At 40.7% G+C, this 16,325-nt stretch overlaps 1 protein-coding gene across 2 annotated transcripts; it reads right to left on the bottom strand.

Annotated features, from left to right (window-relative positions):
- LOC103756705 (inhibitor of apoptosis protein) lies at positions 1-10,052 on the bottom strand. Of its 2 annotated transcripts, none has more exons than XM_018071382.2 (9): positions 10,012-10,052; positions 6,570-8,652; positions 6,360-6,459; positions 5,099-5,177; positions 4,487-4,535; positions 3,284-3,526; positions 1,872-2,126; positions 1,677-1,718; positions 1-890 (listed from the first exon to the last, which is right to left on the bottom strand). In XM_018071382.2, exons 2-9 carry the CDS (start codon positions 7,441-7,443, stop codon positions 697-699), a joined length of 1,836 nt encoding a protein of 611 aa, XP_017926871.1. In that variant the 5' UTR covers positions 7,444-8,652; positions 10,012-10,052; the 3' UTR covers positions 1-696. The 2 variants fall into 2 exon arrangements, with proteins under 2 accessions (XP_017926871.1, XP_008921013.2); XM_008922765.2 differs by lacking the exon at positions 10,012-10,052 and having other exon boundaries at positions 6,570-7,527; positions 8,586-8,643.
- Positions 10,053-16,325: the final 6,273 nt, after the last annotated feature.

Below are 16,325 nucleotides of genomic sequence, written 5' to 3'. Positions count from 1 at the left end.
TGAAAGAAAGACAAATGGAATTAAGTTTTATTGTACTTTTGGAGGCAAACCACCCCAAAATTTTGTCAGGAAAAGACAGCGTTCTAGTTACTGCAGTCTACAGAGAAAAACCAACAATGGGGAAAGAGTAAACAAACGCTTCTTTGAGAAGTAGAAGTATTTAATTCAGTCTTCATACAAACTATTAGTAATATACATTACACAAGTATCAAGACATGAAAAAACTTCTAAAATTCCTGCTGTTCCTGCAACAGTTAGCCTCTTTTCTCCTCAAGTCCAGAAGAAAGCCAAAACAGGAGTAGCTGAAGTTAATATTAATTATTAATAACAGCAAACTTATTATATTTCCTCACATCCACATGGAGGAAACTCATGAGAAGAGTTGTGCCAAGCTCCATTTCAGGAACTCAAGCAAAAAGTTTTTTATTCAGAGTGACACTGGTGTATCTACTTTCCCTATTCAGAAAGGAACACCACAAAAACCTAATATTGACTTGGTTTTATGAACAGAAAGAGCCTTTGGCACCGAAGGCCTAGCGTGCTCCTAATGATGATACACTTTACTATTACACAACTGTGTTAGGTGGTTGATTAATCACCTTCTGTACCACAATTTTCCATTCTTAAGACACTGCTGGCTTAAGCTTCAGCAGTTGGAGGATGACAGGAACAAAGACATTTTGCAAGTTTCCCTCTTTACGAAAGAAATGTACGGACTGTACCCTTTATTGTCCCCCTGCAAATAGGGCATTTTCTAAGGGATGGTGCACATTCTTTGCATACCACTAAGTGACCACATGGAATAAAAACAATAGAAACTTCTTTGTCCATGCAAACTTTACATGTTCTTTCCTCTTGCAATCTTCTTAATTGTTCTTCCATAGGTAAACCTGGAAAAAATAGTTAACTTTTTGTCAGCCTGAATATGTGTATATATTATATCAAAATATATTTAGAGTATAGCCATACCCTTTATTTCCCCATCTGTACTCACTAAATATAGATGGCAGTAAGAAAATAAGAACATTTTCCAGAGCTCAGAAGTGGCATGCAAGGAACCAGTCTGTACTTTCCACTTCTGAGAGATGATGGACAGCTCAGGGTGGGAGGCCAACCAGTGTTTACATTTGAGAAAAGCTGTACTTTTCTTGCTTGGATATCAGAAACACAGAGCATAGCCTGACTGGTGGAAGTGAGCTATATCCAGGCTTGTAAACTTTTCTGCAGTCTGTTAACAGATTACACTACAGGACTAAGAACCAGAGCAAACTCAATCCTATGTCTGACAAGTGTTTATGTACCCAGCTGTTGGGTCAAGCTAGATGTCAGGGCACCTATAACCCACAATGGAAAAGCAGAGATGAACCCTGCTGGGGAATGCTAACCAACTATCCCCTCTCCAGTCTTTACCAAATACCTGAATGAGAACTTGTATCAGGATCAAGTCCAGCATGTGCTTCAATTGTTGAGCTCCAGAAAGCTCTATATCATATGGTGCAAAACCATATTTAAGGCACATGCACTTAACTTTTGGTTAACTTTTTCAGTCCATTTTACTAAAGCAGAATTAGCGAGAGGGTAAAGCATAAAACCTACTTCTTAAACAAAGTAATTTTTTTATGTTAGCTATTTGTTCCACAATACCCTTTAAGATAAGAAGGCAGAATTTAAGGTACCTGAAACATCTTCTGTGGGAACATACTTCATGTTCTTCTCCACTGAAACAGGAGAAAAAAAATCCTTGTCATTTGACTTATCCATATTGAAACAGCATCTGTTTGTTTCTTTTTCTTCAAGTTGCTATGAGAGCACTGGTTAGACTTCTATAAAATTATATCTTTTACAAACAAAAGAAATCCAGACAGACATACCAAATAAATCTTTGTAGAGCACAGGGTCACAATCTCGTAGGCAGTTCCTGAATATGCTGGCTGCTTCATTTCCTTTCACTAAAATTGTATCTATCAGTTCCCTTGCTTGCAATGGTGTCTGAGTCTTCTGCTTAATAACATCATGCTCAGGTTCTGTTATCACTTTAGCTGACAGTAAACTCCCAAGGACTGGAAGTACACATGTTAAACGTTGGAATAAAGCCATGCGATTCTTGCGGATTAAGGATAAATCATCTGGAACATAAGGAGGATTAGATATTTGTTAGGAATACACTACTCCAAGTTGCACTTCTTTTTAACAATAATTGATACATTCTTTACAATCTACTTGAACCATTTGCTTATTACACATCATTAATAAAGCCCTCAGTAAGTTTCATAACGAACAGACTTAAGAAAACTACATAAAAGCAGCTTCTGAGCCAAAGCCCTTTCACCCAGGAAACCTCCTGCTCCCATCTCTAGGTTAAATGATCTGGGGGGGTCTTGTCTAACTAGCGAGACTTACACTCTCCAGAGAATTGCAAAGAAAAAACACCTCTGCATAACACCAGTGCTAACTTATCGACAACCAAGAGGTTAACTTTAGTCAGTGTACGCAAAATCATGTCTGTACATAGAAGAAAGCTCTTCTAAGAGATGTCCAACAGAATTATGTACGAAAAAAACCCCAGAAAAACAGCACAACCAGACTCTGGAGACTTTTTTAAGTCTACCAGAAACAGCAATAAAAAAATTTCCATTAGGATTTAATGCTGAATCCATCCATAATTTTTTGACAGAAATAAGACTAGCAAAGAAGCAGCCTTAAGTCAGTTTATAATTAAGAAGTTTCATTATGCTTCACAAGCTCAAATCCAGAAGGATTTCTTTAGGCTGCAAAACTTCTATGGTTTTGAAGCTACAGGAAATGTTAAAGGCACATCAAATAAACACTAAATTGCTGACGTAAATGGGTCGAGTCAGATACAGTAAAGCATATCTTTGGCCATCTTACAGAATCTGAATTTGCAGAAGTTTATGGCCTCTTCTAGGAGGTGGATATGGTGGCTTACTGATTCAAGCAGCTTAAAGAGCAGGCAAATTTGGAAAAAAAATTAGTAGAGTGTGCCAAGTATTTTATTAACAGCAGTATAAAGGCACACAAATGAAAAATAGCTTTGGAAAGAAGAGATGATTCGAACTCTCGGCCCCTGGTATGAACTATTCTCCTAAAAGGGAATGAAACAATTCCCAGACTGCTAGTTCCATACAGATATCCTGACAATGCTTTTAGAGAAGCTGATCCTAATAGCAATGAAACTAAATCACTTAGTGAATCCAAACAAAGGAAAACCTATACATATTACAAACCACTTCAAATTTCACTTTTATTTATGCCTTATATGTACCTGATGCCGCTTCTTCTAATTGTTTTTCTTTCTCTTCTTCAATCTTCTCATCTTCAGCAATGAGCAGATCAGACACAAGATCATTAACAGTCTTGTAGTTTTCTCCAGTTGTAAGGATTTTACTTTGCACTGTTTGCTTTATTAGCCTTCTACTGAATCCCATCTCCAAGGCAGCTTTAATAACAGGCGTGTTCATCATGACTGCATCTTCTGAATGACTCTCTCCAGGGCCAAAACGAATAACTAATCAAAGAGGAAAATCACCGTGTATAATATAAAGAATAAAATATCTATACAACCCAGAAGTCGGACACATCAACGTTACCTACACACATGAACACCTGGCAGTAAAAAGTTTCAGTAGTTAAATAGAATTTTTTAAAAGTAGTTTTAAAAATGGAAGCCAGTTACTTAGTCATGGATTGAATCCAAGATAAACATCAATCCATGTCATGCCTTTGCTAAAATCGAGGATAATCCAGAGAAACCACTGAGAATTCCATTGTGTCTTAACAGCTTTTTTTATACTTAGTCATTTCTAACTTCAGCCTTGAAAAACGTCTTGGGGGAATGGGGAGAGGGGTGGAAATCTGTTTATAGTACCAACAATTGCTCTATTCCAAGTCTTGATCAGTATTTTCCATTCCACTCAGTAAGCACCAGACACATGGGACTCCTACTCATTGTCCTCAACCAGCAGGGACTAGGACAGCATAAACTCCTCCCAGAGGGTGAGTGGATTTTTTTCCACCATAACTAGAATCCAGCCCAGAAAGACTTCACTTTTATCAGCTTGTCCTACCTTCTTCCTTAACCTCTGCTGCTCAACTCAGAGCATTTACTCAGCTATGTGCCTAAAATGGAATTGCATAACTGCATGGTTATGACACCCTCTAGCAATTGTTCCACCAAGTTCAATACTTGCTTTGCTTAACTGAAACCCTGAAACTAAAAACCACAAATGCAGCAAGTGCCAAGCATTTAAACCCACAAACTTTAATATGAGCTGCTAGCATGAAAATAAGGAAAATAAAAAACAAGATCGCTTAGAGGTGTTTCCTTGGACTTTATCCATACAACATCAAAACTACCTCACTTTTAGGGAACAAATGTAAGAATTGGCTATCCAAAGCTAATTTGCTTAGCAATCATTGAGTATGCAAAATGCTGAAGAAGTGTAAAAAAAAGCTTTAATATACATACTTGGGGGATCAATGTTTTCATCTACAGGCGGCTCAGAGGTTGACAAGAGCTGTGGAACAGAAAAGAACTACATTAGTATCAAAATACTGCTTTTCCCTCTGTGTACCTTTCTAACACATTCTTCCATCACAAACCACGTTAAGCCTTTTACCTGAGTGGTACCCATTAAATATTTTACAGGCAGTTACACAAGTCTGCAACTATATAATCAATATAAAGCTGGTGCTGACCACTTCCATGAAGAGGAGTTTGGCATACCTTTGCCATAAGAATTACAGCTAGAAATAATTCAGGCTGTCCATGACTGATTTCTGAAATAATAATTACTGATCTGCATTATTCAGTGACACAGAATTTCCCTCTCTTAACATAAAGGACCTCATGCCTCATAGGACTTTCCACAAGTAATCTGTAGAAGTTAAACTCTATTAGTCCAAGACTAGCCATGGTTCAGCACTGGTTTCTTGTACGTGATCATGAAGAGCATTTATCATGTTAGAAACCTAGGAGAAACATATGCAGAAATGAGGCAGAAGGATGGACCAAACTCACAAAAAGGACACAGCACTCTTCAACAAGGGAAAAGCAAAGTTACAGGACAGTAAAGTTTACCTGTTCAAGGAGATGGGGGAATCTGGCCTGAATTTGACTTACAAACTCTCTTCCTTTGACACGAAGCAGATACTCACATCTGGAAAATTGACATATCAAATTATACATTCAACTTGCCAAAGGAAAAAAATACAGAAGAATAAAGGAGTTTAAATCCAGTGTAACTTAAATACTTATGTTTCTCTTCCTTCAGAAGAGAAAGAGTACTCAATGGGAAGCTTGATGCAGCCTAGTGTCAGGTGACAGTTTGATAAAACTTTTCCATGATGTCCGGTTGCCAGTAGGCTTATACATATAAATGCAGCAACTTTACATTCTGCTACCACTTGTAATCAAAACTGCATGTCATGAGAAATGATACTGTGTCAGCATCACTACAAAGTGCAGTGATGAACTGTTTCTATCTTACATGCATCTTACCATTCTTATCTCCTACTCAAATCATTCAAAATAATTTAACAGAAGTTAACGCCACTATCAAAGCCAGATCCACTTCGCTAATTCAGAGTTTTATCTCCTCTGTACATTTACTGACAGGTTTTACACAGTAAGAAACAAAGTTGTCATTTAACCCTACACACATCATGTAGTCCAACAGTAGGTAGTAAATTGCCCACGAAAGCCTAGTTGGAGATCTACTATGAGAAGAACTATAATTAGCTTTCCTGAAATTAAGTGCAGCTATTTCTGCCATTAATGTAGGTGGCAATTTTCACAAGCACAGATAGAAATTAGGTATGCAATTGCCATTTAATTAGGGGTGACATTAAAAAGTTATTTCTGTTATTTTTCCAATAGAGACATATTAAACAGCCACTGAAACCTTCCTCACAAGCCCTTCCACATGTAGGAAACTAAACTGCACAAGCAGAAAAACTGGTTCAAGAGCATTCAGCATGGGAACAGAACTAGAACAAATGAGTTACACATACTTCATTTCTCAACAGCCTACGCTCTCCCCAGTCTGCTTTCTGACTGCTTCTCTTAGACAAATATGCTCATTAACAATGCAGTCTCACTTGCTAATAGTGATTTAGGGATGCACATGGCCTTTAATTACGAGGTGGAAAGCATTATATACCATGTTTAACGAAGAAATGTTTTAATTAAGCCCACCTTAGCATTTCAGAGCTTTTAAATACACATGAAATACATCCAAAAGAAAGAGTACGTCATACGGTGAAGTTAAACAATACATACCTGCCAAAATTAGAAGCATTTAAGAATGTGAACAAATTATTATAAAGATGTTGCAAGTTACCTTGGAAACCACTTTGCATGCTCAATCCATGGATCATCTCCAGATTCCCAGCACCTTAACCCACCATCACAGCAAAAACACTTGACATCATCATTGCGCCCTTTAAAAAGAGAACAAGGCAAAATATCTGGCAAACGTTCACACAATTTACCTAAAAGTAAATGTTGACATAGCTGCATGAATAAAACCGGAGCAGTCTGTTTTTCTTACCTACATAGTAAAAGCCAGCATCTGCAAGCTGTTCGGGCTGAACTGGAATTCTGGTTGGCCAATTGATGAATGTTTTAACACGTGCCTCGTGGGTTTGCATGCTCACATTTGAAACATTGAAACTTGGCTGGTCTCGGGTGAGGTTTTCCACAAAAGAACAGTTTGGATAGTGCCTCCGGTGCTCTGACACAGCATTATCTTTCGGTTCCCAGTTACACAGCTGACCACCGCAGGTAAAACAAGCAACTTTGTCTGCTGTCCCCAAGTAATAAAGTCCAGCCTTTGCCAGATCAGTGGGTGAGAGAAACGTCAGTGGCCATGAGTGAAAGGTGCGTAGCCTAGCCTCTTCTGTACTCATAGAAGGATTGTAAAGCTTATGTCTCAAGAATGAAAGGTCTTCAGCTGCCCTAGTAGTTACTGGGTCTTGAGGAAAACTGGAAAAAGAGCCACTGAAATATCCAACTTGTTCTAAACTCGGAGAAAGCGATATGGAACGCAGAGATGGTGAGAGACTGTTTGTAACTGAGGGCAAAAAGGCAGAACGAGACGACAGTCCACGGTTGTTAACTGAAAGCATGCTTTGAACAAAACTGCAGCCAGGACATAGCTCTTTATGTTTTTCCATAGCATTATCTCCTGGTTGCCAGTTATCCAGTGTTAAGCCACAACTGAAGCACTTAACTTTATCCTGCACACCAGTGTAATAAAACCCAGCCCGGGCAAGACTCCGTTCTGATACCGGCATGTTAACAGGGAAAGCAGAAAACGTTGACATTCTGTAGAGCTCACACGATAGGTCATACTTCAGTTCACCACACACAGCACTGTGCCTCATGATGCTAGCCAAGAAAGGGCTATCTTCCACTATATTCATAATGGACTGGTTTTGGAAAAATGGGACAAGTCTTCCTCTGGGAGGTAGTTGTGTGCATGAAAGGCAATTTGGAATAATCCCCGCCTGTACAAAAGCAATAAATACTTTAATGTGTAACTTCAAATGAGCAAGTGAATAGAATCTGCCTCGTGATTAAAAGCCTTTTAACATTTGGGAAGTTCTTGTAGTTTAGTTTACAAAACTGCTTTCAGTGCAAAAGCTGCCTCATCCCATTTTAACAATTGGAGAAAGCATGTTGAAAAGGAATTTCCCTTGAATCATATAAGCATCACATGCTTTCGTTCTTTTGCATATCTGGGAGAGCAGTACCAATTTGTCAGGCTAGTGGAGGTGGGATCAAAACAGGAAAAACCTCAAAAGGGTTTACTAATCCTTTGTCAATAAAGAAACTAAAATTGGGGGCAACTAAAACAATATTGTTCTTATCCAGAACATATGTTAAGTGATTTAAGAACTAGATTTCACCCTAGACAGCTGATAAATATGTAGCTTATAGGCACATATAGATTTTAGTTTGAAAACCTCATTAGGAACCTGAAAAGTAGGGTTTATCAAGTTCAAAGGGCATACAAAAAATAGAGACCCAGAACTGACATTACTGAACTGATCTGGTATATTTGCAACTACTGGCTCCCAAAAACACTTCTCAACTTCTGCATATTGATGTAACAAGTTGTTAAGACTAAAGAAGTTAGTCTATACACAACTCCACATGTATTGTATATTCAGCTATTAGATAAACAAATCCTATACACTGCCTCTGACAAGGATGAACTCTCCCTGTTAACAAATTTGGGATAGCCCCAGCTTTTCTGTCTACAACAGTGTCAGCACTGAATTAACAAATCATTTCAGTTTTAACCTGGTGCCTGAGTTACAAGTACAGAGTTATCAAATGTAACATAAATTAATTGCCTTGTATCGGGACATTCTGATGCTTTATACAGTTGAATTAAGTTTTTTCTCCACGCCATGTTTATGGCAGAGTAAACAGAACCCCCAGATTAAAAAAAAAATAATAAAATTGATGTGTTAGTTTCTTTATTTCTGCACAGAACTACCTCCCAGAGTTCAGACTGAAGTCCCTATTAAGGTGTCTACGCCTCCATATTGATACTGACTGTTCTCAAGAAGAAATTGTAAGTATCTGTAGTTTCAATCATCTAATTCTTTTAGGCGGAACAAAATCTGTAAGAAAGAAAGAGAGGAGTGTTTCAAAGTATACAAAATTAGGTGCATGCAATGTCTATGCAAACAGAAATTACACAAATTAAAACAACATAAGCTTTTTTGTAATCATAGAACGTTAAGAGTTGGAATGGGCCTTAAAGATCATCTAGTCCCAATCCCTCCTGCCATAGGCAAGGACACCTCCCATTAGACCAGGTTGCTCAGAGCCACATCCAACCTGGCCTTGAACACTGCCAGGGGTGGGGTGTCTACAACGTCCCTGGGCAACCTGTTTCAGTGTCTCACCACCCTCACAGTACAGAATTTCTTCCTAATATCTAACCTAAATTTCCCCTCTTTCAATTTGTACCCATTACTCCTTGCCCTATCACTACAGTTCCTGACAGAACCTTTGGCCTCTCTGTAGGCTCCCTTCAGATACTGGAAGGCTGCTATGAGGTCTCTATGCAATCTTCTCTTCTCTAGGCTGAACAGCCCCAACTTTCTCAGCCTGTGTCATGTTAGCTAGAAAGTTTCAGGGAGTCAACATTACACTGTGATATGGAGTGGATTTTACACACTTAATTTCCCTGTTACTGACACACTTGCAAAACTGTTTAATCCACGAGCAGAATTTTTCTGGCAGATGGATTAATTGGTCTACTTAATCACCAGCTGTATAATTAAAGGTAAGATCCTGTACTAAAGCTGCAACCATTTAAATTGGTTTAAACTTGCAGATTCTCAAACGTGAAGGTCCAGCTTTATAACACTGACTTAAAGAGCACTGGAAATTTTAACTTATGTGAAGCCAATTATATTTGACTTACAGGACATCAGCAAATCTAAACTTCGCTAAAAATTCAGGTAAGGCCAAATACAAAGTTTTTATATTTGTATATGTGAATAAATACAAAATTATATATTTAACAGTCTGGTACGGAGCATCGGTTCCTAAAAAGTTCTTCCAGGAAAGGCTCAAAACAGTCATCATGACACAGCACTACGAAAACAGCCCCCTGCGCTAAGGGCACACATCCAGAGCACCCGAAGGCGCCCGGCGGGGTCTGTCCGTGGCCGCACCCCCAGCAGCCACAGCCCCATGTCCCCATGCCCCTGGTCCCTCCCTGGCTTCGCCAGGCCTCGCCCGAGCGGATCCAGCAGGGCTGCCACGCTCCCCTCCACGGCCTGGGGCGGCACAGGACCCTCAGCCGCCCCGAGGCTCCTCCGCCACACCGGGGACGGGCATAGGCACAGCATAGGCGCAGCCAACCACCCACTGCCCCCCCAGTGGCAGCGCCCTCCCGCCTGGGCCCGTCCCAGGCCCGCCCGTCCCATGCCCCCCATGCCCCCCTCCCTCCCCTCCCCAGTACTCACGGCCTCCAGGTGGGCCCCGCAGCGCGCCCCAGCGCCCCAGCCTATATGCGGTGCCTGGCAGGAGCGGGGGGAACAAGCCCCCCACCGGCACGCCCGCCCGGGAAACTCCGGCCGCAGCGTCGCACCGGGAAGTCCCGGCGGCCGCCGGGCGCAGCGGGGCCGGACGGGGCCCTGCCCTTCCCTTCCCTTCCCCGCGAGCGAGCGCCGCCGGGCGGCGGGAGCGGCCCCCGGGCGGTGCGGGGCCCTCGGCGCGGGGGCGTGCTCGGTCGGTTCCCAGCGCTGAGGGGAAGGGAGGCCCCGGCCCTTGACAGCACAGGGATCTTGGGTACTTTCCTGCTGGCGGCGGGGGAAACCCGCCCGTAGAACGTGCTTTCCTTGGCGGGGATTTCCAGCCTCGGCGGGCGCGGCGACGGAAGGGGAGCGCCCGGGGGGGGGCAGCGGCCCAGGCTCGGCTGCACACACAGATCCGCCGTCCCGAGCGGGTGGCCAGGACGGGGCTCACCGCAAACCCCGCAGTTTTTCACCTCTGCTCCTTGACACCAGTGTCAAGCTCGGCCGCATTTCCTAATATAGGCAGCTCTGCAGCCTGCGAGAGGGGAAGCAACGTGACAGGCGAAAGACCCCAGTCACTGAAAGTCACAGAGGAAGAACAAGAGGAAGACAAAATAAGATGATAAATTTCCACTGGAAAGGTTTAAGGCAGTATCTCTGAGTACAGAAATCTGAAAAACTTCCACGGCAGCTACCAGAACGCTGATCAAAAGTTCAAAATCTCCCAGCACAGTTATGGTCTGGCATTTCCTATGAAGAAACAGCAGATAAAAGATTTTAAAAAGCCCCTTTTTGGGACGACAGAATGATAGTAGGGTGTTTACACAACTGAGAACTGAAGAGTAAAAATAAAGGAAGTGTGATAGAGCATTATGACACTAGTGGGTAATTTTCTGCAACAGAGTTCCCGTAAGATGAGTTTGGAAGAGACTCATTCATATATTTTCTAAAACTGTTATAAATTTCCTGTCATATGTGATGACATCTATCATATGTAAGGATACTGTCACATTTGAACCACCTAGCTGTGGTGACAGTACAGTACAGCTGCTGCTGTTACACCATTTAATATCACATAATGATAGACATAGAAACCTTTGCATTTCAGCAGTTGCACAAAAAAATCCCAAAAAGGTCAAAAACTTTTTAAAGTTTAAAATGGTTGTCAGATCACTGATACTTTGTGTTAAGGAAGTTGCTTACACGGAAGTCAAGGTTCAAAATACTGTATCTGAAGAGTGACGGGGTGTGGTATTTAGTTTTGTTTGACATAGGGAACTGTTTAATGTCACATAAGGAACATACTTGTACGTGCATGTGCTTAAAGATTTACTTTGACGGGTTATCTCCAGTTTTTGGGACTTAAAGCGGGACTCCCCAAATGAAGTTACATTGAATCTATTATAAGATTCTTGACCTTTTACCGTACATTCTCCCAAGCCTAGTTAATCCAATGTTCCTCCTTAACTCTGCTGCATCCCTCCCTCCCTTATGCCACTCCACCCCCAGCCACTATCTGCCCTTACCCCTCTGTACCCTTCAGTCTCCTGCTAATCTGGCACTATAAACTGCTATTTCCTCCCCTTCCAGGCCTCAAGGCAAGAGGTTTCAGGTTCTCCCTTTCTGCTTGGCAGCCTCATGTCACAATGAGGAGGAAGGGAGGGGAGGAATTATGAAGCAGACTAAAATACTTGGAATAGCAGAAAAATATGTGTAGCTGCCCTGAGCTGTCAGGCTCTTTCAGCTTGCTTTGCCTCTTTCAGTATAGTAGCAGCTCCTCCACTTCTCCAATCCCAGCAATTCCTTTGCTTTTTCTGAGAAAGAGATAAGAAGGAACTTCCCTCACTTAGCTGCAACGATGTCCCCAAAGAACATGAGGTAAGAACGTAACTAATGGGCTGAAATTCTTGAGGAACAGTGCATTATCATCTGTATTCTCTGTATGGCTTCAGCCTGGGACCAGGGTAACTGTTCAGAAGCAGAAGAAGAGGACAGCAGTGGTGCTTAAGCCCTACCCAAGCTAAATGCAGGCTTTGGCTTTGGTTCTCTGTAAATTCTCAGTCACATCACAAGGACTATTCCCTATTCCAGCCCTTTCACCAGCTGCAGCAAGCTTTCAAGTTCACAATCTTGACCTAAAACCCAGTAGCACTGATAAACTGAAACAAGGCCTTCTACTTTGTAGACTTTTAGCTCTCGAGAGGGGGAAGAAGGCAGCCTTCAGACAAAGCTGTCCTCAAAAAAAGGAAACTGCTTTCATGAGGAGTCCTATCTAATCATAGAGGTCAAAGTGCTAATAAAAGTGTGGCTGCCACATTACCAGTGTTTATGAAAATAAACTTAATGGCAGTGTTGGCTGAAACAGCAGAGGTGATAGAGCAAATTTCTGGAGGTGGAAGGCAGTGCCTCTGCAGCATGAGTGCATTATCAATGCCACATCTATCAAGTAACACAGACAGCCCCTGAAGTACTTCATATAACTGCAAGCCCAAAAGTCTTGTCTGGGAGGCCTAACAAATATGTCTCCCCAAGCTGTCATCCTTCTCCAGTGCCTTCTCCCGTGTACCATCCTCCACAACGTTAAAACATCTGGCTTTAATTGTGCCTCTGTAACACACCTCTAAATATCTATTGAGAGGAGAGAGGGAGAAAACACACTGTTATTTGCCTTTTCCATTACTATTGCCCTTCTGTCCCATAAATTACAGAAACAATACTATAACCTAGTTTCTCACCACCATAAGAGAATGCCAGAATATCTTGCTAGGATTTCAGCCTTACCAATTACACATGCACAACCTTAACAATCTGACATGCACAATGGTTAAGCACAGTTTTTATCACAGGTGTTTTCTGGAGATACAACTAGCTCAAAGTAGCAAATTAATCTTGTCAGTGCTATCTACAGTTTCAGTAAAACTGCTTTGGTCCTTAAACCTATCTAAGAATATAACCTATAGTTGTTTTTTTTGTCGCAGGGACAAGCATTCAGTTGGGTGAAGAAAAAGTACTCCACAAAACATTAAATGTATTACTTCAGCTGTATCTACAGCCTGCCTGGCTGTTGATATACAGCGATAACAGAAAATATCTTCATTCCAAGCTGCTTTTAGGAGTTGGAAATTTGGCATTTCTCCAAGGCCTCACAAGGCTTCATCAGGAAGCCATGCAACTCATCTAGTGAACTGAGAGATAGAGGGAGACTCCCGTACCAGCTCTCCCACAAATCTAAACCCACCTATAAAACCTGTATTAAAACATAAAACCAGTTATCACTGGCTAGTGCCCACATTTTTGAGCTTCCCAAAGGTATCAAATGCGTCCATGGAACATGATCTACTTATTTTGAATTTTGGAGTGTTAATTTCATTGCAAGCATCAACTCCCGTTTCAGCAGCAAGGAGATAGGTTTCATCTGTTAAACTGATCTAAGATGGTGATTAGCATTTCACAAAAAACTAATGAATTAATTTTCTCCGGAAGATATGGCTCATCAGCTCCTTGAGGACACAAGAGGAAGATAATGATGAGAGAAACAGGAAAAAAGTAGATAGTAAGGAAAACTTGGGAAAAACCAACTTGAGGCAGAAAATACTAACTGTAGATAAAGTGGCACTACCTATCAAATGAAGCCAAGTCCCAAGAGCAGAGTAGTTCTGACATCCTGTAAACATGAGATCAGATAAACTATGTTTTGTTAATCTAGGTGGGTGCAAACTGCCCACTTTGTTTTGACTGAACACAGCAACAGGGCACCTACATCTAAACCAGCAATAATGATTACTTTTTTCTTTTTTTAAAATGAGAATTTTTAAATTGCATTTGGGCATATAGCAAAAAATGAAATATAAACCTCACAAGGAACAAATATATCTAGACATTAAGGGCAACCATGACTCATCGTAATAACTCGAAATGTTCAAGAATAAAAAAAACAAAACCCAGAGCATACATCTTGCTGCTCCCTTTCTGAAGGTCAGTACATTCACAGTCTGCAAAGTTTCCATTCCCTTTTCACGCAGACAGAGTTTTGTTTTCCACATCCTCCTACTCAAAGGATCACGAGTACAAAAGTTAAAGTTTACCTTAATCAGTTGTGGATTTTCTCACATTTAGTGCTCAGATAAATTCTCCTATTAGCCATGAATAGCCTCAATAATGTATCAAAGTCACACTGAATAAATTGAGGCTTTTAAATCAGTCAGAAACTCTCTTTGATTAATATTTACTTGGAAGATAAAAAATAATCAGAATGAATTGCAGGAAGATCTTGGTAAATGCTGAGTTCAATTATCTTTCTAGATTTGAGAATCTGATCACTTTTCCAAGTTTTATTGTATGCTTCTAGGAAAACCTGTTTTGTTCTTCTGGTGATATAACAAACATTACATTCAACAGGAGACAGAAGCATGAAGAATGCCAAAGAAGAGATGACTGGATTAAAATGAACCAGGTGGAAAGAGGTGGAAAGAGGACCACCTATATATCAAGGGAATCAAATTCAACTGCATCAAATTATGTAAATTCAGAGCTCCACATTCCTGGTTCTTCCAAAGGAGTTGTCTTTCTAAACAGCAGGTTGGCTGCTTTGACTCCAAGTTACTTCCTGCTGTCAGAGTATGAAAATTTCTCTAGATCTGATTTCCCTCATTTATTCCCCATCATCTCTCTGTGGATTTTAGATCCTTCCTAAGGTGTTCAGTTTGCTTTAGTTGAACCAGCTGTTGCTGTTCATATTCTTGAGGAATCTTTTATTCAAATTTGATTTTCAATACTCCTGCAATTGAAAGACAATCAGATGTGACACTGTTTAATTTCCTGAAGACTACACTGGATGTTTACTAGATTCAGGAAGATACAAGTGGTTTGTGGATCACACTAAATGTAATTACATCACACTTTACCTACAAAATGGGTCACTGCCTTGACAAAGTACTCTGTTTAAAAGGCCATCTACCTCGGAAATTAAATCGTCTTTTTAGAGGCTACAGATACAAGGTGAAGTTTTGCAAAGTATCTGTATCACAATTTCGAATGGAACGTGGGAATTCACTAACTCCCAAAAACCCACATGCAAAGAGAAGCTTAAGTCTTCTATTGCCACATGCAAAATAAGGCTCTAATTCTGTAAGCAAAACCAGAAATCTGAGCTCTGTGCCTGAGTTCCCAATGCAGCTATAACGGGGAACTGATCTATTATTTACAGCAAAACAAAACAAAACCCTTGTGCAAACTGAGCAAGCCTTAAATCAGCTCTGCTTGAACAGTGGTGGCACAAGCAGTTGTAGCAGTCACAGGTTTCAATGACAGGAGCAGGGGCTGCTTAGGTTAATCCCGCTGCCAAATGGTAGTAAAACCAGCCCGAGAGAAGCTGGGCTTTCCCTTTTTATATCCTGCTGCACAACACCATGTTTCTAAAGAGTATTTTGAGAGATAAGACAAATCATAGTTGTACTTAAAACCCTTTGACTTCTTAGGACTTAGAGGAGTAAATAAATTAAAAGTAATGTAACATGCATTATTGAAAAAAGAAGTATCCTTTAGACTTTACATTAAATTTGTCATGTTTTCATAAGAATATATTAGGGGGAAAACATAGAGAAAGCAGAAGAAGGATGATAAGCCTTTGATAAGGGTTTAAGCTAATATTTTCTGGCTGGCAGCTACAAACTGAATATTAACCTACATACCAGTCCCCACTGGATGCACATAAAGGGAGAAGGTTCATGGGAGGAGCAACCAGCACTAATCAAATTAATATAAATGACTATTTAGTGAGAAGGTTAGAAGACTGGGTTTCCAGCTGCTGGATTTTGCTGTCAAATTGTGACAGATTTGCTCTTCAATTGCTCAAACAATTGAAAAGTAGAAGGGACAGACAGATACATTCTTATACAAAAATTATTGCATAAATGAGATGCCAAAATCAGGCTAAAAAACCACACTAGATGTCATGATGAATACTCACTTGTCTGGAGGTTTTTTTGTGGAGTAGGAAGGAAAATTGCTCTGTTCCTGGTGCACTCATTTAGAAGGACCACCTCAGACTTGAAAAACAAAGAACATACTGACAGGGCTTAATTTAGCATCAAGCAGTGGCTGCACTGACCTAAAATCCATCTATCTCAGTGCCAACCAGTACCAGATATCCCTGATATCAGCTAATCTGTTTATATAATGAAAGCCATCTCAACCTTTAATACAATAATCTGGGCCTATCATCTGAAGTTCAGTGTTATTAATTGTGATAATACCAAAGGATC

This window comes from Manacus vitellinus, unplaced genomic scaffold, assembly GCF_001715985.3.
Source record: "Manacus vitellinus isolate BGI_N305 unplaced genomic scaffold, ASM171598v3 scaffold_2_pilon, whole genome shotgun sequence".
NCBI lineage: Eukaryota > Metazoa > Chordata > Aves > Passeriformes > Pipridae > Manacus > Manacus vitellinus.
Note: the sequence above shows the minus strand (reverse complement) of the source record. Positions and strands in the feature narration are given on the sequence as shown.

What these genes read in the sequence shown, in the direction of transcription:
- LOC103756705 (XM_008922765.2), bottom strand. Translation starts at nt 8,627, where the DNA reads ATGATTGAAACTACAGATACTTACAATTTCTTCTTGAGAACA. An exon ending in ACAATTTCTTCTTGAGAACA is followed by an intron (nt 7,528 to 8,585) that starts GTCAGTATCAAT and finishes GCTTTTGTACAG; the next exon opens with GCGGGGATTATTCCAAATTG. An exon ending in GCTCTACAAAGATTTATTTG is followed by an intron (nt 1,719 to 1,871) that starts GTATGTCTGTCT and finishes CTCCTGTTTCAG; the next exon opens with TGGAGAAGAACATGAAGTAT.